This window comes from Symphalangus syndactylus, chromosome X, assembly GCF_028878055.3.
Source record: "Symphalangus syndactylus isolate Jambi chromosome X, NHGRI_mSymSyn1-v2.1_pri, whole genome shotgun sequence".
Lineage (NCBI taxonomy): Eukaryota > Metazoa > Chordata > Mammalia > Primates > Hylobatidae > Symphalangus > Symphalangus syndactylus.
In genome coordinates this window covers 104,821,931-104,844,404 of record NC_072447.2, presented here as the reverse complement: position 1 = coordinate 104,844,404, position 22,474 = coordinate 104,821,931, and the positions used below count along the sequence as shown (strand labels likewise).

Genomic DNA, 22,474 nt, shown 5'->3' with positions numbered 1-22,474 from the left:
GGCCTTGGATTCCAATTCACTCACTGCTTCTTGACCCAGAAGAAAAATTCCTTCTAAGTAGGACAGTTCGAAATCTACTTATGAATCATCTATGTAACCTTTTTAATTTTTTCTTCTCATTGCAGACTGAAAACTATTCTTTTGACTCCAACTACGTGAATAGCCGAGCCCATTTAATCAAGAGGTATGTTGGTTTGCTTGCTTATTGCTACAACTAAGCTTGATTTAACATTAAAAAGCAAAACAGATTAAAATTTTTAAACCGTATTTTTCTGGGGGATTTTAAAATGAATGTCTAACCTACTTATTGTAGAAAGTTTGGAAAATTGAGAAAAGCATAAAAAAGTAAATAAACATCACTGGTAATTTCATCAACCAAAGGTAATCACTGTTGACATTTTACATTTCTTGGTATGAAAAGGTACGTATAAACACTCAAAATTAAAAATAAAATTGGAATTATATTAAAATATAGTTTTATCTAGTGACAGAAATCTGATATTACATTCACTATTTCTAATATTTCTAATATTATTTCTAATTTCTAATATTTCTAATATTTCTAATGTGATATTAGAAATATACAATAGAAAACTTTCACAATCATGTTGATACCAAAATTCTTGTTGCTCTCCACTTTAAATAAAGGAAAGCCTTAAAAATGTTTTTCATGTAGAACTTCCCGTGAGTTTTGAGATTGATGCTATTTCAACAACTTTGAAATCATTTTAAGGATATTTTAATGACAGAGAAGCTAATCCTTTCCTTTCTAGATGAGAGAGAAAAAGAAATTTGCCTGATTCTTCTTAAAATATTTAGAAGTGTTTCAGAGGAAACATTCAAAGTTGAGATTTCTGTGATTGGTTGATCATAATTTGGTATCCAAGGAGCCATAATGGATGTGAGTACAGAGCTGAATACTGCCAAGAAAGATCCCGTCTGGTGCAGTGGGCTGCACCCAATGGGTGAAGGACAAGGGGTTTGGGAAGCCCTCTAAAAGGTGGAAACTGAGCAAAGGAAACCTCTTGCACAGAAAGACCAGTCCTGACCTTTCAAATGATGCTTGTATTGCTGTTTCATGTAAATATCACTTAAATGGTCCAGTGGTTATTTTGCAGCTAAAATTGAACTCTGAGTATGTTTGTTAAAATAATAGAAATGAAACAGAGAGGCCAGCAGGGTATGTTAGAACTGTAGCAGAGAAGACTTGTAAATTGTATTATTTTGCTGGCTCTAACCCCATAAATTTACCTCACCAGAAGAGTAGAATTCAAGGAATAAACAAGCTTCAAGTAACTTGCATTCATGTCTAATTTAATTCATGAGGCTTCAGTAACCCCTAAAACGTGCTAAGTTTATCTGTATTGGTCTGGAATTGCTTGTGACCTTAAGTGATGATCATTAGTTGTCCGAAAATGGGTAGCCCTTGTATTATCAGTGAAAGCACAGTTGAGAATTTTTTTTTGAGGGGTTGGGAGGAACCCATTTAGAATATTTTCCTGGGTCACAGAATAAAAGCAAAAGGTGAGGAATTCAAAATTATCTGACTAATTTGTTTTAGAAAGAAAAAATAACCCTCTTATGTGCACTGATTAGAGTGCCTTTGTAGCAGAAACCTGCTTTGTTTTCCGCTTCCGGATTGTTATTTTCAAAGCTCTATTTTAAAACTTTGATAAAAACAGTGACTTGCCTTACCCTCACAGGTCCCTTGGGCTAACTCAGGGTACCTGGGAATTCTATAGCCAGGTTAAACAGATAACATGATGCTGGGCGCAGTGGCTTATGCCTGTAATCCCGGTGCTTTGGGAAGCTGATGGTGGAGAATTGCTTGAGGCCAGGAGTTGGAGACCAGCCTGGGCAAAATAGTGCAACCCCACCCCCCACCCCCCACCATCTCTACCAAAAAGAAAAATAAATAAATAAAATAAAAAACCTGATAATATGAGTCTGATTGTCACAGCCTGGAAGAAAGCTAAGACTCCCGGGGACCCTTGCATCTTACGTCAGTCCTGACTATCCAATTTACAAGGTAGACTGATAGATAAAAACTTATGTTTAAACATTTATCTTTGGGGATACATGTATTTCCACAGCAGCATTGAGACTTATTGGGAACCTCTGATTTTGGTTAATTACTTGATATGTTTTTTGTTTATAGACACATACACACAAAAGTCACAACCTAGACTTAATGGCTCTTGGTGAAAAAGTCTCCTGATTTTGCATGAAATCAAAGATAGCTTTTTTTTTTTTTAATAAAACCAGGGACCACCTTGATTAAGAGGAAACATCTGAAAACTCAGGGACACGTGCATTTTTGCCAGGGTTCTGTTTACAGAGCCGTGAGAGCTTTGGGAAACTCTGAAGGCCTTGGAATTTGTGTGGTCAATTGAGTTTAGATGAATCATAATACTTAGAAAGATACAGGGAATCTTGTGTGCTATGCTGTTCTGGGGACCAACTGTGTTAAATGTAAAATGTGTGGAAAATGTTGAGAGTGCTGGCTAACACCAGGTGATAAAGTCATGCAAAGCCTGTTCAAATAGCTCACAACAATGTTTGAAAGGGGTTTTGCTGTATGTGGTTTCTTGAAGATCCATTTACATGCATGGTAAACGCTCTTGGCCAGGAAATTCTGAATCTGATTATCAGTTTTAATTTTACTATCAAGTCCCTGTTTCTTTGAATGCCAATACAATTTCAGGCTAACTTTGAGAACTTCTTTTTCTTTCTTTCTTTTTTTGAGACGGAGTCTTGCTCTGTCGCCTAGGCTGGAGTGCAGTGGCGTGATCTCGGCTCACTGCAACCTCCACCTCCCGGGTTCAAGTGATTTTCCTGCCTCAGCCTCCTGAGTAGCTGGGATTACAGGCATGCGCCACCGTGCCTGGCTAATTTTTTTTATTTTTAGTAGAGATGGGGTTTTGCCATGTTAGCCAGGCTGGTCTCGAACTCCTGACCTCAAATGATCCACCCACCTCGGCCTCCCAAAGTGCTGAGATTACAGGTGTGAGCCACCGTGCCTGGCTGAGAACTTATTTTTCTATCCATGTTCTCTTCTATTCACTTTCTACTTATCCAAGGATGTTTCTCGGACCCTTCTTTTCGGCATTCTCTAGCAGTTGTTAGCATTCTTAGCCAGACTGTTTACATACAGGCATCTTTTCCTCTTTTACATCTATCTACCTTGAGTAGTTGAACAGCAGCTACCACTGTCCATCTCTGGTTCTTTCCTTCATCAGTCAGGGTTCCTACATGAAATAGTTGGCACGCCTAAATTGGCATGGCTTGAGGAAAGTTTATTTACAAAGAGGACCATTTACAAAGGCTTGGGCACGTTTAGTGAACCTCAAGGGATACTGCAGTATTATGGCACTGGAGGAGCTAAAAATACTTCAGACAGGACCAGGGAAGAGAGCATGTAGGGAACATTGACTTGAGAGTAACAGTGACTTCTGGTTGGCCAAGGGATCCAGTCATCACGAAGTGACCCTGGAGGAAGGGAGCAGAGACAATCAATATCCTGATATCACTGTCCTCCCCTGCTCTGATCTCCTGCTGGTGTCTTCCTTTGGCTAAACCCAACAGAAAGCCAGAGGGCAAGGGGGTTTTCATAGGCACAAATCAAGGTTGAGAAGGATCTCAACCGTGGGAAAAGGAAGTGATATGGCAGGCTCCCCATAATTTTATGCACCAAGGAATCTAGCATTATATTTCTGTAGTTTTTTTTTTTTTTTCCAGAGTGTCACTTGCAACCTGCAGGTGTACCCAAGGAGGCTTATGTGAGGGTCCCAGATTAACAAATCATGGCAGTGCAGAGTTTCTTCTGAATGGACTTTCTTACTGCTCTGTTTGTTTCTTGCTGTCTTCTCAGAGCAAGGAAAGCCAGCAGTGGTACTTTGCCGCCGCTGCAGCACTCTTTCCTCATGCCTGTTTTGTGGGCTGCTGTCTGATATCCACTCCTACAGTGCTTTGGGAACAATATCAAGCAGGGCATAAGGCTGTGGCCCAAAGAAAATGAAATAGGAGGCCGGGCGCAGTGGCTCACGCCTGTAATCCCAGCACTTTGCGAGGCCGAGGCGGGTGGATCACGACGTCAGGAGATCGACACCACGGTGAAACCCCGTCTCTACTAAAAATACAAAAAATTAGCCGGGCGCGGTGGCGGGCGCCTGTAGTCCCAGCTACAACGGAGGCTGAGGCAGGAGAATGGCGTGAACCCGGGAGGCGGAGCTTTCAGTGAGCCGAGACTGCGCCACTGCACTCCAGCCTGGGCGACAGAGCGAGACTCCGTCTCACAAAAAAAAAAAAAAAAGAAAATGAAATAGGAAATGAACAAAGCACTGACTCATTGTGGAAAGGATTAGGAGCTTTGGCTCCCTAAATCATGCACAATGCTTTCTTTTTCCACCCAAATTGTCCTGGGGTTTTTCCAGCACCTCGTATGGTGCCTTGTATATAATAAATGCTTGGTACATGTTTATCGAATGAATGCATGAGAGAAATGGAAGAAAACCTTAGCATTTTTCTATTAAAGATTAGCACTAGATTTCTCTTTAAGCCAGTGATTGTCTGGATTTTAATGTGCATTGGAAACACTTGGAAGGCTTGTTAAACGCAGGTATGCTAGCTCCATCCCTAGAGAACCTCCAGTTGTAACAGATTCCCAAGGTGATTGTGATACAGGTGGTCCAGAAACCACTTTAGGATTTTCCTTGTATTACTTAAATACAGTTATAATAATCTTCATTCTCACTCCTTGCTCATTCTTAGCCTCAGATATCATTCCCTGGGTATGTGGTATCACCTACTAGTAAGATACAACCTGTTTCCATTCTGAGTCTTATGTCTTCTGGAAGAGTTCTAATATTTCAGATGGTAAATATGGGTCAGAATTTGTGTGATGTTCATTCGTCATGCATCTGCTGAGTAACTCTTCTGTGCAGAACCCTGTTCTAGGTGTTTTCAAACATACATCTTTCTGTTGGCCACCAGAGCAGTAATAGAAACATGGGCATTTACAATACCATTGGAAACAGGAACCCCTAATTTATTGTCCCACAAAAGTTGTTTTACAAGTCCTTCATCTCCCAAGAGATATGCAGGTAATAAAGCAAGTGAAATCAGCACTTTTTATGCCTGGCATAAATTGTTATTTGTTTTGGGCGAGTAGCCATTTACCAGGCTATTTTACAATTTGCGGCATCTTGCTCACTGGGTCTTAAACTGCCTTACACAAATCCATTCATTAAACCACTAAATGCTCTTACAAGATCAGTGTAAGTGGGGCTTCGTTTGTCAGATGGGCAAACTAATCTTTAAATGAGTTAACTATTCCAAGGTTTGGGGGAATTATTATACCTTGCTTTTTATTCTGAGAATACACAACTTCTCGTGCTCACACTACCAGTCCCTTACATCCTAGTAGCTAATCCTTCACTGTTTTATTATTCCCATCATTTCTATTTAAAAAGCAAAATTTCTGAGGATGTTTGTAACATTCAGATGCCTATGAAAAAGATGATCAAATTTTTAAAAGGCAGATCCAAAACCAATTAGGAGAAGTAAGGTAGACATTCCTGGCATCCAGGGAGGTAACTGACTGCAATTAAACATTACATTTATGTTGAAGTTTTTGAGAAGTCAAGACAAAGCAGTAAGTACATCAAGTGATATAGTTTTAATTATTCATTAAAGGAAGGATGGCCATTTGACAGGAGAACTATTTTCTGTTCTTTAATGTTAGAAGAAATTAACATAATAGTGTGTGACTATTGTTTACAGAAGATATAGCGGTGTTCTTTAAATATAAATTTTCTATACCAATCCTATAAAAACTATGGACATAATATTTAATTGTAACTCAGTGAAAACATTACTACACAGAATAATGACGGTATTAAACAATAACCATTTATGGAGCATCTATGTGTATCTGGTACTTCATGTACAGTGTCTCTTTGAGTCTTCTAAACGGCCTTGTGAAGGGGGTTTTAGCAAACACATTTTACAGATAAAGAAATTGAGATTCAAAGACATTAGATATCAGGTCCAGGGTCACACAGATGAAGTGGCAGATTATAGATTATTACTTGTCCTAATGACTCCAAGTTCAGTGCTCTTTACTACAGTCTGCTATAGAAATAAAGAACCTAGAGCAGTTGTTCTCTTTGGAGACACTTTTGGTTTTTTCCTTTAAGTGGGGGTCACTACTGGCATCCAGTAGATAAAGGGCAGGGATGTTGCTAAACACCTTATAATGCACAGGACGGCCACAACAAAGGATTATGTAGCCCCTAATGTCAATATTGCCAAGGTTGGGAAGCCCTGCTCCAAGGGCTGGTTAATTACATTGCCCCCAGGCTGGTTAATTACATTGCCCCCATACTAGATCCCTCACCATCACATGTTTCAAGCAAGTTTCAACAGCTGCTGAATTCAGAGTTGAATTCTCTGGCTTAAAGTGACAATTTTGTGTTGTGGATTAAGGAAATTTTCAGATACCAGAAAATATACGGGTTGGAAAGTTAAATATTTGTTATAAAAATGGAGTTACCTGAAAATCATCCAGGCAGGTCATTTCCTTTCTCCAGAGGTACATGGGTGCTTATAGGCAGGCACCTACCTCATGAAACAGAGAATAATTTCTAAAAAACAAACTTTACTTCTATTTAAACTTTGGGATTATAATAGTATTTACAGAAAACTCTGTAATATGTGCCATAAAGCTAGAAATGGGGAAACACTTTAAATCATGTGTTTCCAATTGGCCATCATGACCATAAAAGAACTGTAAGATAATATGTTTGTTTGTTTGTTTGTTTTTTAAAGAATGGCATCCTGGTGGGTCCATAAGGCTGAGTTAGCTGTGTGACATAAATTGAAGGAGCTGAGTGAGCTGGCTTATTGAGTAATTTTAATTTTAGTCCAGTTGATGCTCAGTTATTCTTTCTGAAAATAATTAGCTAACAGGTCAATGCTTCACTCTCTCCTGCTCTTCATTTTCTTATAATTATGGCTTTCCAGTTACTGCCCTCCTGATCTTTCCTTTTTATATTCAGGTCAGCAAGCATTCTACATCTAGGTTGGTCATATGTTAAAAATCTGTTGTGATTCTTCTTGACTAAGTGTGGAGGGTGACAATGTATCCATTGTGTCCATGGCATAGCTCTTCATTATATGTGCTGAATCTTCTTATCAGTCTCAGAGAGCCAGGCCTGTGAATGTCCAAGGTTGAGCAGATCAAGTGAGTTTGCAGTGTCATTTCCACAGGGCTCTTTTCTCAGAGGCATAGTAGGTCTATTAGGGTTTGTGTTAATTCACAAACATACCATTCTTTCTTGTTGAGGCGACAACACATTTTCTTGAGTGTGCCTTTGCTGCTTCCTCACCGACTAGGGAATGGATTCACCATCTACTAGGTATTTCAGATGCATAATTTATGGTTCATGGTGTAGCACAGCTGGGGATTCTGTCAGGACATACAAAGTATTAGAAATAGTAGGTGGGTGCCCTATAGCTGTACCTTATGCATTATTCTCTATTTCATGAGAAATGGTGTAAAGTTCTTGGACTGCATGCTTAGTGCATTGTATGGTAGATTGATTTAATAAATGCAAGAATCATTTTACCCATCAACACTTGAGCTGAAAGTTTTCATGTTCTTAGTATAACTATACTCAGAGTTGTATTAGTGCTCATTCTCTGGTTCTCACTTTTGTCTTGCCTTCTGTATTAGTTAGGGTTCTGCAGAGAAACAGAACCAATAGGCATATCTAAATCTATAAATATGTAGAAAGAGTTTTATTGTAAGGTATGGGCTTATGTGATTATGGGGGCTGAGGAATCTCATAATCTGCCATCTGCAAGGTGGAGAACCAGGGAAGATGGAAGTGTAGTTTGAAGGCCTGAGAACCAGAGAGCCAATAGTATAGATTCAAATCTGGGTCTGGAGTCTTGAGAACCAGGAGCACTGAAGGCGGGAGATGATTAATGTCCCGGCTCAAGCAGTAAGGCAGAGAGCAAACTCAACTTCTTTCTTAATTTTTGTTTTATTCAGTCCTTCAATGGATTGCATGATGCCCACCCACATTGGGGAGAGTTATCTGTTTTAGTGAGTCTGCCAATTCAAATGCTAATTTCTTCTGGAAACACCTTCATAGACACACCCAGAAATAATGTTTAACCAGCTATCTGGGCATTCCATGGTGCAGTCAAGTTGACTTACAAAATTAAACATCACACCTTCCACGCTCAGCTACTGACTCTCCTCTTTTTCTTTGAATATGTTCATCTATTTTTCTCAGATAGAACTGACCTGGGTTCTCTGATCCTGATAATCCTTCCTATTTTAGTTGCACTACTTCAATTTCTGCTACGTTTGCTTTTTACAGTTGGTTAGTAGACATCTTTTAAGAGTCAACACACATAGTGGTTAAATTTCTAGGCAGGCTCTGGAGCTAGACTACCTGTTTTCAGTCTTAGATCTGCTATATTTTTTACCAGCTTTGTGACCTTGGGCGAGTTATCTCACTTCCATGTACCTCTGTTTGTTTTTCACCTGCAAATGAGAATATTAGTAGCACCTTTCTCTTATAGAGTTGTGATGATTTCAACAGTTAATTAATGTCAAACACTTAAAACAGTGCCTCATGAATAGTAATTGCTCAGTAAACACTAGCTTTTATTATTTTACTTTGATTTTATAAGAAGAGAAAAAAGCCTTCTGAAATGATGGCATTCTTTAGAGGCAGTTTTAGAATTGTAGCTTCTTCCACCTTGTCTGTAGTGATGCATTGAAGATAAGTGAACGAAAATATTAGCTGTATCAGCATCCAATAGTGGGAACCTCTGTGCAATGTTAAGTTTTATTATCTTTAAACACAAATTTCTCTTCCCCTTATTCCTACCCTATTGGGCAGTCTAGCCACTGTTTGCCTCATTACAGAGCCGACATCATCCTGGCTCAGAAAGATTTTTAAAATCAGATCTGTCACGGTCGTAAATTATCATTCTTTCTTCAACCCAGCAGCTCCACCTTCAAGGACTTAGAGGGCAACAGCCTGAAGGATAGTGGACATGAGGAGAGTGACCAAACTGACAGTGAGCATGATGTCCAGCGGAGCCTGTATTGTGATACTGCTGTCAATGATGTGCTGAACACCAGTGTGACCTCCATGGGATCTCAGATGCCTGATCATGGTAAGGACTGGTTGGATGTAAGTTGCAACAATCGACTCCAAAGAACCCAAAATGTTTGTAGGCACACTATACTACTTTGCTTAATGAGTGTATTATCAAGGTGTCTACAGAGCTCACACCTCAGAAGCGTCTACAGGTTTTTGAGATGTCCTCACACCTAGCCAGGTTCTTCTTTGCCCTCCCTAAGTGCATCCCCTAGGTCTGTATAATGTTCAGGCACTTTAGAAGCTGACTACATGTACATATTGCATACATTTTCTTCAATAAAACTGCACTGAGCTCAGAGGAGATGAACAGATGCCTTCTCTCCAGGAATAAATGCCTCTTTTTGCTTTAGTACATGAATTCAGCTGATCAATTGAATTGCATAGAACACAGCACTAATGAGACCAAAGGGGTGGGTTTTATTTCCCTATCAGACTGGTTAGATTTACCCAGAGTGAGACTCTGTTCTCTGACTACAGATTGTGTACTATTTACTGAGGATAGAAAGTACCAAACTTCCCATTTTATCTATGGGGCTGCTATGCCAAATCCCTCCCTCTAGCTTCCACACAAAACCATGCCATTAGTCATAGGGGAGACCAGGGTAAGAGAACGTGGCTGAGTCAATGTAAAATATTCCTTTAATGTGAAAGGCACCTCAAAGCACATGTCAGGAGTGGCATCCTCATGTATGAATAAGAGTCTATTTCTGTGAACTCAGAACTCAGCCACACATGCTTTATCGAGAGGCACTATTTAAAACTTTGCTAGGCAGAAGCCAGGGTATAAAAACATTAGCAGAGTTCAGCTAAGGCAGAATGTTTAGATGGACTTGGGCACAAATGTCATTTTCAATATTTTACTGATGCAAACATGCTATGCAAACAGCCTGTCTTTTTCAATTAAGAAATATGAATTCAAGTTGGTGGTTAGGCTCAGTGAAGCTTCAGAATGCTTGGCTATGTCTTGAGAAAAGCTAGACTCAAGCTCAGCTGGAAGCCCTACTGCTAAAAGACTTAAAAATGAGAAAACAAAATACGGTGATTATGTGCTGGCCTTCAGCTGTTTCATTTCACTGTAAACATCATTAAATGCTTTTGTTTTGGTTTTTGGAAATAAATCCAAAGGAAAAAATGCGCTATCCACAAAACAAAATGTTTTTCATGGAAAAAAATTAGTCACTGTAGATTCTATTAAATTGTCTTAATCCATCCCCTCCCCAGCAGACCCAAGTGTCAAAGTCTATTATATAGAGAGGTCTGTATGAATTGTGCATTGCTGTCTTCCCTAATTGGTGAGTGGTGACATCTGCAGAGATAATACACTTTCTGGGAAACCTTACTATGACTAAAGATGAAAAAATTAAACACTTATATAACTGAAACAGAGACAATTTAATACTCAGAGGATTAGCAGTATGTCACAGGATACAAACTGATATATATCATTTACTAGTTGTGTGTTTCAAAGAAATGCTTTTTCTTTTTTTTTTTGTTGAGATGGAGTCTGGCTCTGTCACCCAGGCTGGAGTGCAGTGGCGCAATCTCGGCTCACTGCAAGCTCCGCCTCCCGGGTTCACGCCATTCTCCTGCCTCAGCCTCCTGAGTAGCTAGGACTACAGGTGCCCACCACCACGTCTGGCTAATTTTTTGTATTTTTAGTAGAGACGGGGTTTCACCATGTTACCCAGGATGGTCTCGATATCCTGACCTCGTGATCCACCCACCTTGGCCTCCTAAAGTGCTGGGATTACAGGCGTGAGCCACCGTGCCCGGCCAAATGCTTTTTCATTTATATCAAGAAAGGGTTTTAGTTAGATGCTCTCTAAAATGAAATGATTCCAGGAAAGGAAATAGTCATAATTGATTCTCACTTTATGCCTGGCTAGAACAACATCTGTTTTATTTTTTTGTCACATTTCTCTAGGAAAACACTATCAGGGAACTGCAGCTAGTTTTTTCTGAGAGAGTCTTTCTTACAAATTGGATGTTTTACATATATATGTGTGTGTGTATATATATATATAGTGTGTATATATATATGTGTGTATATATATATGTGTACGGTGTAGATTGGATAATAAGAAGAGTATTCTTTTTTGTGAATGCATACCTTAATTTTATTTCAGCTTAGTCATTTGGGTTGAAGGTAGAGACCACCAGTCTCCATATAGGTAGAGTGACCACATAACCCAATTTGCCGTGTATACCTCACTTTACATCTGTATCCTTGGCATAATCAATAATGAGAATATTCTAAAGGAAATGTGTGGCAATACTCCAAGATTCTCCTACATATAACATGATGATTTTACACACACACACATGCATACACACACATACACACTTTTTGCTGGGCCATTTTGGCAACGCTTTCACATTTTGTTTCTTACTATTTGATTTGCATGTATGTATCTTCATTTTTTCTATTATTCCGGCAGTGGTTAAACCTTGAGCCAGCCCTTGGGTGAGTTCTTTTCAACTTGTGTGATTGCCTAAAGTTTAGGTACAAAAAGAATTTGGGCCTTGTTTACACCTCAGTCTCTCCCTTGTGATATCCGACTACTTCTGAAGCTTTCTGTAATAATACTTGTGTGTCCCATATCAACTTCAGGCTTGCCACACAGATTCCATCACCAGTTCACTTGGACTGATGACTGCAACCTCAAAAAAGAGCAACAATTCCAACAATTAACATTTCATAGCATTTTACTATCTCAAGTCTGCATTTGCATAATAAGTATATCACATTTTATCTCAAGGTACAGTGGTTGAAAGGCAGTCACTGGGTGATCCACCATGCATGCCTGATCTTATAGCCATTTTAGTTAGATTGTCCCAGGGTAACATGGTATTGTTGCTTCAAAGGATTACCAATTTAGAAAGGTGAGGAGGGAAAATAGAACCTGCACTGGACTGAGACCTGTACTGAAAATCTCAAGAATTCCTTGAGGAGAAAAAAACTAGTCCCCAATCCCCTTGTTTCATTGACACTGTGATAGGAATCTTAAACCCAAGTGTTCTGAAATTCTTGGAGTTCCAGAGCAACTATTCTTGAGGTTTGTGTAGGTGTCACTGGAGCAGAGTGAAGAATGTAGTGAATTTGTCAGGCTAACTCTGATCCTGGTATTTCTTTTAGTCCTGCCAGAACCACTCCAAAATTGGGCCAAATGTATCCAACAAGAGCGTACCTTACACCTTTGTTTTGGGGAGTTTGGCTCACCTTGTATTTCATGTCTGTACCTCTCTCTGTGACTTTTCTAATTTGGATATTAGTACTGCATCTTTCCTTGCACGTATGTGGACACATGATTGAAGGGGAATCTCAGAATTTTCAAAATAAAGATAATTTTGTGCATCTGTTAATTTTTCCTTTGAGCAGGAATGGGTTGTTCAAGGAGCTGATATTGTGTTGCCTGTGTTTGGGGTAAAGGTATAAACTATATTTGCTCCTCTTTTTAAGAGACACCTGGGCCCTGTGCTTTTCCCCACTGCCAAAAGTTTCTATGGGATTTGTCCTTAAGATTTTATTGTAGCAGAAGAATGATCGGTGTGAATGACAAGGGTGCTTTGTGACTCTGAGTAAGGACCCAAATTCCTTAATTTTCAGTAACCCTTCTCTGAGAACATTCCTAGAGGTGGGAACCCAGAATCACTATATTTAATGAAGGAAGGAGAATATTATATTCAATAAAGGAAGGAGAATATCTAGAAGACTTCTTCTTTTTTTTTTTTTTGGAGACAGAGTCTCACTCTGTCACCCAGGCTGGAGTGCACTGGTGCGATCTCTGCTCACTGCAACTTCTGCCTCCTGGGTTCAAGCGATTCTCCTGCCTCAGCGTCCCAAGTAGCTGGGACTACAGATGCGCACTACCACTCCTGGCTAATTTTTGTATTTTTAGTAGAGACGGGGTTTCACCATGTTGGGCAGGCTGGTCTCGAACTCCTGACCTAAAGTGATCCACCTGCCTTGGCCTCCCAAAGTGCTGGGATTACAGGCGTGAGCCACTGTGCCTGGCCTAGAAGACTTTTGAACTCAAAGGGCAAAAGTCAGGTATTTAGTCACTAGGAAGTTTGGATTATGTGTTTCTTTTTCAATTTTTAAAAATGTCTAAATTTATTTTTTATTTTGTTTATAATTGACACATCATAATTTTACATGTTTGTGGGATACAGTGTGATTCTTCAATACATGTATATGTTATATAATAATTAAATCGGGGTGGTTAGTATATCCAGCAACCTCAAACATTTATCATTTCTTTGTGGTAATAGCTTTTAAGATCCTCTTTTTTTAGCTATCTTGAAATATACAATGCATTGCTATAAGCTATAGTCACCCTACTATGTATAGACACCAGAAGGATTGTGTTTGATTGTCCAACCAGACACATTCGTGAGCTCAGTGAGGGTGGAAATGAGAGAGAATGACAGGAATCTCTGCTTTCTGGATTACTGTCAATCTTGGTATTTCTCTTGACATGCCTAAGACAGGTCAGTTGGTTGATGAACTGGCTAAGCTGAATTTCCTGGTTGCCAGCTGACTGAATTACAAATTCATTTGTTATCCAGTGCCCATGAATTAGTACGTTTCAGTTTGTCCTTAGTATTCAGCTCTTGTTATGGCTTCCCAGAAAAGAAGATGATAGAGAATTCTTTATCCTGTGTTTTCTACTGGTGTATTGTAGAATGGCAATTTTGGAATGCTGTCTCTTAATAGCTCCGAGTGGCTTGAGACCAAGTAAGCGTTGTCATTGGCAGGTTTTACCACTTGATTTGGCTCTTGAGGCAATTTGGTGCTGAGCTTGGGAGTCAACACTCAAATTTTTTAACTGATGCCTCCTGTACCTGAGGGAATTATTTGGCTTGAGGGAGTCTGAGTTACCTGGTAAAATTACCACCCTCTGGTGGGGATAAGAATTTTGTCTTTATGCGGTTCCTGCAGAGACTCTCTAAAAAGAGTGATCGACAAGTAGAGTGGTGAGAGGTGCCAGAGGCTCATGGGTTTGTTGCTTGATTAGGGGTATCATGGGGCTTGAATTTCTTCTTATCCGGGTTATCTCTGAGCTGAGTAGTGGGGGCCGGGGTCTGGCTCCTCCTTGCTTCTTTGCATAACAATTTTTGATGATGTGGATATCCCATTATTCTTACTTAAATATGTAATCCTGATACGAGATTGGGGTTTATAGGGATCATGCCCTAGAAGTGTACACTAGTCCCAAGCTCAGCTATTTTGTTTCAAATTACACTCAGTCCCTCTTTCCTTATGGTTTTAATTATTGATTATAAATTCATCAGATGAAAAGATGACTCTAATTGCTCTAATATGCACCCAATTTGGAGTTCACTACAACACTGAATTGGTTTCCCTCCATGCTAACTGATACCAAATGGAAGCAACTTATAGAATTTTTTTGTAAGATTTAGCTGCTTTTCATACCCAAATGCATCCAAATGCAATATAATGATTGCTTTATTTCTGGAAGTATAGATTCTTCTGTTTTAGTAGACTTGTTTATTTACTAGTTTCATCACCTGAATGGCATTTAACATGTTTGCTGTGTATAACATGGATTTGAAGAACTTGATCTGTGCCTAATGCAACTGCTGTTACAAATTTTCCATGAAAATGTTCTGTAGGCTGCATACTATGCTTATTCTAGTGTCAACCCCAGGTGTATTAAGATGTTTACACTTTCAACACTCTACCAACAATGTGTAATTTTGTTTCCTCTAGCCATTTAAAGAAATGATGATTCCATGACTGAACATCCCTTCCTTTATCTTCTTATCTATCCCCCGACTCACCTCCCACCTCACTGAATTTTGAAACACTCATTTCAATTAGTCTTTTGGCAAAATAGGGAGTTCTCAATGGAGACTATTTTGTGTCATTGCAAAGCAGTGTGCTGCTGGGCTCCAGATACGGTAGCATGGGCCAGATGTTCATAGAGTAATTGAAAAATCCATTTTATCAGAATAGCATTTGCTGTCAAAAAGTTTTATCTTTACTTGAACAAAGTGGTTGATTAGATCCCCCTGGACCTGAATTAGCATCTTTGAGGCTAGATACACTGTTTTGCAATTCATGTGGTTCTTTCTTTCCCAGTTTTGTTCATATAGAGACTTTGAAAAATGTCTTCATCCTCTTGCAAATAGACCTAGTGAAATTTAATTACTTGAACCCAGGAATGTGTATACAGTGTTTCTATATATGTGACTTCCAGCTGCTTTCATCCTGCCTCTGGTATACTAGGCAGGAATAAACCATGAACAGATATATATCACTCATTACTCAGTAATATTTTTGAGTGCCCACTATGTGCCTGGCTCTGGGAATACAATGTGTCAACTACTGCTGTTATTGACTGTAAAAGTTGTTATCTTTTTACTTTTGTTAATCTGCGGTTTACTGAGGTGACCAAGGCCAGCTCAATGATGAAATGAATAATTCTATTTTAAAAAATTATAAGAATAGATTTTGGGGCCGGGCGCGGTGGCTCACGCTTGTAATCCCAGCACTTTGGGAGGCCGAGGCGGGCGGATCACGAGGTCAGGAGATCGAGACCATGGTGAAACCCCGTCTCTACTAAAAATAAAAAAAAAATTAGCCGGGCGTGGTGGCGGGCGCCTGTAGTCCCAGCTACTCGGAGAGGCTGAGGCAGGAGAATGGCGTGAACCCGGGAGGCGGAGCTTGCAGTGAGCCGAGATTGCGCCACTGCACTCCAGCCTGGGCGACAGAGCGAGACTCCGTCTCACAAAAAAAAAAAAAAAAAAAAAAAAAAGAATAGATTTTGGGGCCATTAAAAACCTTGTGAATATTGTGCCAGTAAAGCAAGAGAAGCAGAATGAAAAGACTGTTATAATCAAGATCTTATTTCCTTCTTTGATGTTCTAATTTGGACAGTATCACATTGGTAAACTTTTTTTTTTTTTTTAAATCCACCTGTTGTGAGGTTGAATTTCCTACTCATCTTTGGTTAATGTCATTGTAGGATGCTAAGTTTAATCTCTGAAATGTCCAATTACCTTGCTGGTTTAGAGGCCGTCAGTAGCACTCAATGCCTAGTACCCCTTTTTTTCTGACGCCCAGAAACTTTATCCTTTCTCTCAGTCTCAGCAGTTTTTGGGCAGGTAGGAAGAGAGGTGACAGGTGGAGATTTTTCTTTTTTTTAGTTCAAAACCAATTATCTGCTGTACCACATAATTGGATTTTTTTCCAAGGCAACATTTACATTTTATTGGAAAAATAATCACTAGAATAAAAAGTTGTTCTTCACTAATGGAAACCTCCCTGTTGTTAGAATTTCTTTGCTGGTATTCTTTTGGCATGGGCCCTTTGGTCAAATAATTGTTTTGGACAGTTCACCATTGGTTTCTTCATGCAGGACATTAAGATTAATATCAACCATTTGTCTAATTTTAAATAGATACGCTATTGTGTTATAGCGTATCTATTTAACATATTGTGTTATAGCATATTGTGTTTCCCAACATATATATATATATATATATATACATATATATGTATATGTGTATATATATGTGTATATCTATATGCATATATATTGGGAAAACACATGCACACACACTATATATATATACACACACACACGCACACACACACACATGTTGGTTATATATATGTTATGCGGTTCCTGCAGAGAGTCTCTAAAAAGAGTGATTGACAAGTAGAGTGGTGAGAGGTGTCAGAGGCTCATGGGTTTGTTGTATGATTAGGGGTATCATGGGGCTTGAATTTCTTCTTATCTGGGTTATCTCTGAGCTGAGTAGTGGGGGCCAGGGTCTGGCTCCTCCTTGCTTCTTTGCATAACCGTTTTTGATGATGTGGATATCCCATTATTCTTACTTAAATATGTAATCCTGATATGAGATTGGGGTTTATAGGAATCATGCCCTGGAAATGTACACTAGTCCCACATTCCTGGGTTCAAGTAATTAAACATTTCACTAGGTATATTTGCAAGAGGATGAAGACATTTTTAAAAGTCTCTATATGAGCAAAACTGGGGAAGACATAACCACATAAATTGCAAAACAGTGTATCTAACCTCAAACATATATCATTTCTTTGCAGTAATAGCTTTTAAGATCCTCTTTTTTAGCTATCTTGAAATATACAATACATTGTTTCTTTCCATATATATATTTATGCTTGCTTTCTTTCTCTTTCTATATATAGTGTGTCTGTGTGCATGTGTGTTTTCCTGATTTACTTGGAACTTTTAGTTGTCTGATATTCAAGGTTATTTTATTTTTTTTTTTTTTTGAGACGGAGTCTCGCTTTGTCGCCCAGGCTGGAGTGCAGTGGCACGATCTCGGCTCACTGCAAGCTCCGCCTCCCAGGTTCACGCCATTCTCCTGCCTCAGCCTCTCCGAGTAGCTGGGACTACAGGCACCCGCCACCACGCCCGGCTAATTTTTTGTATTTTTAGTAGAGAGGGGGTTTCAACGTGGTCTCGATCTCCTGACCTCGTGATCCACCCGCCTCGGCCTCCCAAAGTGCTGGGATTACAAGCGTGAGCCCACCGCGCCCGGCCTAAGGTTATTTTAATATTTATTATTACTAATAATTACTTGTGGTGGGCTGGGCATGGTGGCTCATGCCTGTAATCCCAGCACTTTGGGATGCTGGAGCAGGTGGATCATTTGAGGCCAGGAGTTCAAGACCAGCCTTGCCAGCATGGTGAAACCCTGTCTCTGCTAAAAATACAAAAATTAGCTGGGCATGGTGGCACATGCCTATAAGTCCAGCTACTCGGGAGGCTGAAGCACAAGAATCACTTGAACCCATGAGGCAGAGGTTGCAGTGAGCCGAGATTGTACTACTGCACTCCAGCCTGGGCGACACAGTGAGACTCTGTCCAAAAAAAAAAAAAAAAAAAGAAAAGAAAAAAAAACAAAAAACGAAAACAAAAGCAACAGAAAAAAAACTACCTGTGGTAAGGAATTCATTACTCATCAAAAAATAAATGCCAAAGCTTTTCTTGATTAGTTGACATTAAGAATTTCCATATTTCTAAGCATTTTGAAAGCATTAGAGGATGCAGGATATGTAAAGGGAGCACAGTGAACAATTAAGAATTTCATTCTCCAGTAGTTTATGGCCCAGTAACAAAAATGGTCCAGTATGGGATAGACTACATAGGATTGGTGAAGAAAATAATTAAGATTTTTTGAGCTGGAAACCAAAATGCATTTAAAAGGACACTTTGGTGTAATGTGATCTCTTTGGAGGAATGGTGGAAGCCGGGCCCCAACATAGTATGCTAGATAAAATTATGCTCTATTTGGGTGATTTACTAGGTGAATGTTTTCCAGTTGCTTCATGAAAAATCAACTTTTGTAGGCCATGAAAAGTAGGGACACTGTCAATAAGTTAATAGATGAGAGACAAATCAAGTTGTTTTGTGGGACTTTCTCTTTCCTTCCTTCTTTCTTTCTTTCTTTCTTTCTTTCTTTCTTTCTTTCTTTCTTTTCTTTCTTTCTTTTTCTTTCTCTCTCTTTTTCCCTTCCCTTCTCCTCCCTCCCTTCTTTTATTTTATTTCTTTTCTTTTATTTTCTTCTCTTTCTTTTCTTTTTTTGAGATGGGTCTCACTCTGTTACCCAGGCTGGACTGCAGTGGTGCGATCACAGCTCACTGCAGTCTCCTCGACCTCCTGGGCTCAGGCGACCCTCCCACCTTAACCTTCTGAATAGCTGGGACCATAGGTGCATGCTTGGCTAATTTATTTTGGTAGAGACGGGATTTTGCTATGTTTCCTAGGCTGGTCTTGAGCCCCTAGGCTCAAGCAGTCCTCCTGCTTTGGCCTCCCAAAGTGCTAAGATTACAGGCATGAGCCACTGCTCCCAGCCTAACATTATTTCTGTCCTGTCATAAGATGGTTAAGAGCCATAAACTCTATCAGGATGGGAAATGATAAATCTAAACATGGATTTTAAATATTTGTAGAGTATTATTTTCTGTTTATTTTCCTCTTAATCCTTTTGTTATGAAATAAATATGGGGAATTAAGTCCATTCATAGCCAGTTTAAGGGATTGATACCATGCATTTTTTTTTTTTTTTTTTGAGACGGGGTTTTGCACCAGGCTGGAGTACAATGGCACGATCTTGGCTCATTGCAACCTCTGCCTCCCGGGTTCAAGCTATTCTCCTGCCTCAGCCTCCCGAGTAGCTGGGATTACAGGCCTGTGCCACCAAGCCCAGCTAATTTTTGTACTTTTAGTAGATACGGGCTTTCACCACTTTGGCCAGGCTGGTCTTGAACTCCTGACCTCAGGTGATCCACCTGCCTTGGCCTCCCAAAGTTCTGGGATTACAGGTGTGAGCCACCGCCCCGGCCCCATAGTTTTAAAAGCAATTTCAACAATACCAAGATTATGTATCATTTATTTATTGTGTGGACAAAATAGTCGTGAGATGGCTTTCCTCTTTTATGATAGATGCTTTTTGTCATTCAGGGTCAGGACTTGCCCAAGGTATTTTTGGTCTCTTGTTTTTATCAGATGACTCAGTGCCCTGTATATTTTGCATCAAGGAAAGCTTAATTGATACATCCATGTTGGAAATGGGGCTTTTTGACAAGAAAGCCTTTTTAATTTCTCTTTCTTTACATAAGGCTTATCCCCAGTAAAATTCCAGCCTAGAAAAATCATTGTGTTACTCCATTCTCACACTGCTGTAAAGAAATGCCCGAGACTGGGTAATTTATAAAGGAAAGAGGTTTAATTGACTCACAGTTCTGCATGGCTGGGGAGGCCTCAGGAAACTTACAGTCATGGCAGAGGGGGAAGCAGTGACCTTCTTCACAAAGTGACAGGAGAGAGAGAGAATGCGGGAATGAGAAAGTGCTATACTTTAAAACCATCAGCTCCTGTGAGAACTCACTCACCATCATCAGAACAGCATAGGGGAAACCGTCCCCATAATCCAATCACCTCTCTCCCTTAACAGGTGGGGATTACAGGTCCCTCCCTCAACACATGGGGATTACAGTTCGAGATGAGATTTGGGTGGGGTCACAGAGCTAAACCATATCAGTCATCAAGCACCAAATTAGAAAAGGTTTGAGCTGCCCTTTTTAGGAACATCAGAAAAGTTGCTTTTTAGGGGATCACGCACAGGTTCTTCTTCTGGGGATATTTTCAAAGATCTCACATAATCTAGGCTTAGGTCTTAGGTGGACTTGTAAAGCTCACAGTGGATATACAAAACAGACTCTTTTGCAACTGAACAAAGTGGAACCCCATAAACCAATCATTCTGCCATGTAGAGAGAATATAAAGCAGTTCCTCATAGTTTGCACTAAAGAGATTATTAATGAAATATCAGTCTCCAGAGTTGTTTTGGAGCAAATCCTTTGGGACTGTAAGTGTGTGTGTGCAGGTGTCAATGTCAGAAGGGTGCTGTAGGATTTTAGGTTTTGTGGTAAACACTGGACTTCACTTAAAAATGTGCCATTCAGAGATCTAATATGTGGTTGGAAGTATGTGTAGGATGGTGTGTAAAACAGGTAATTCGAAAGGCAATGAATCTGGAAGGGGCCAAAAGAATTGATCAGAAAATGAACTCTTTGTGACTGAAGTTACTCAAAAGTTTTGTCACATTGAGGCAGCCTCATGACAAATACTTTTTTTCTTTTGAGGGTCTCTGGTCATCAGAAACAATAGTTGTACTTCATTATCCTTCATGACAGTTTAGACAACAAAAATGCAAGCTATTAAATTTGAAATAATAGACAACCCTGTTTTATCATTAGTTTAGTTCTTTTTAACCTTAGTAATATTCATTTTAATGGCAAATAAGGCTCTTTAGGTTACTGCCTTAGTTTAGCAGGAAAATTTTCAACCTGGCTAAAGAACTCTAGAGTTTTAGAACTCTAAAAGCAAGTTTATTCCCTCTGCCCCCAGTAAGCTAAGCCTTAGGGTCTTTCTAAATTATGGTCTAGTCCCTAGACCCTAAGTAATGCAGGACTGCAACTGTAATCTGCTTTGAATAAAAATATAACTTATAATGTTGCTTCCTTTTTAAGTAGAAATCTGTAAACATATAGTACTCTAATAATTTGGAGAAACTTGGTACTCTTAGTTGATTGCAGCAAGGCAGCTTCCAAGTCATGAGTTTGCAAATCCAAGTCCAATGCCAGAGATACATTTTCCAATTTCTGTGGTCGCTTTTCCATCTCTAATTTCATATATTCTCTCCTTTTCGATCCTTAACTTGCATAATAATAAATGTTTGACAACTTGCTTTCTTTCCTCCTCTTTCAGTCTCTATGGAGTTTCCAACCTGTGTGAACAATAGAATATTTCCCTTTTAATACATGGAGAAGAGGAAAAAGAGGAATGATGTATGTTTCGAGATATTTAGGCTGGTCAAACTGTTCCAAGGCATCACCACCTGCTGTTTTTAATCATTAATGAGGCTGTCAGTTGCTCTAATCTGGGAGGTGAACCAAAAGAATTGTTTTGACTTTAATTTAATTTAAAAATCAGCTTATTGAAAAAAAAAATGCTTCCAGCTTGTAAGAGTCAGGTTGCACACTGTTGATAAACCAAAGCAAGTCAAATGTTGATGCTGAACCATCATTCATAAGCAAACGTGAACCATTTTAAATTTGCGGAACTCTTATTATTACCATCACTAGCCAGAAATTTTAGTTCTTTTTTTGTTTGTTTGTTTTAGACAGTGTCTCCCTGTGTTGCCCAGGCTGGAGTGCAGTGGCACGATCTCAGCTTGCTGCAACCTCTGCCTCCCGGGTTCAAGAGATTCTCCTCCCTCAGCCTCCCAAGTAGCTGGGACTACAGGCGCCTGCCACCACGCCCGCTAATTTTTTTTGTATTTTTAGTAGAGATGGGGTTTCGCTATGTTGGCCAGGCTGGTCTTGAACTCCTGACCTCGTGATCTGCCCACCTCGGCCTCCCAAAGTGCTGCAATTACAGGCGTGAGCCACCGCGCCCAGCCAAATTTTAGTTCTTTCAATTCAAGTAGCCATTGTATTCCGGAGACATGCTGTGTATAAATATCTGTTCCATTTTTTAGAAGAAAAACTGATGCACCAACATTTTAAACACTCTATTAATGTCAGAACACAAATCTATAGCAAAGTCCAGAGGGAAGCCTAAAGTTCCAATTCTTTTGCTTGACTCAATGCTCATTACACTGTACATTTTAGAAGTTTAGTGACTATCTGTGAGTACTCTATTAAGTTTGAGTTTTCTTCACTGGATGGTTTTGCTTAGTGACAAAATGAGAACTCAGAAATACAG

General features: G+C 39.6%; 1 protein-coding gene across 4 annotated transcripts in view; it reads left to right on the top strand.

Annotated features, from left to right (window-relative positions):
* The window catches only part of PCDH19 (protocadherin 19), a 121,350-nt gene that overhangs the window by 58,573 nt on the left and 40,303 nt on the right, over positions 1-22,474 (top strand). For 2 of the 4 annotated variants that reach the window (XM_055268491.2, XM_055268488.2), the window contains 2 exons: positions 126-184; positions 9,029-9,198. In XM_055268491.2, coding sequence (XP_055124466.1) covers positions 126-184; positions 9,029-9,198 — 229 coding nt within the window. Of the gene's footprint in view, positions 1-125; positions 185-9,025; positions 9,199-22,474 lie in introns of all 4 variants that reach the window. The other 2 variants (XM_055268489.2, XM_055268487.2) reach the window with 1 other exon arrangement.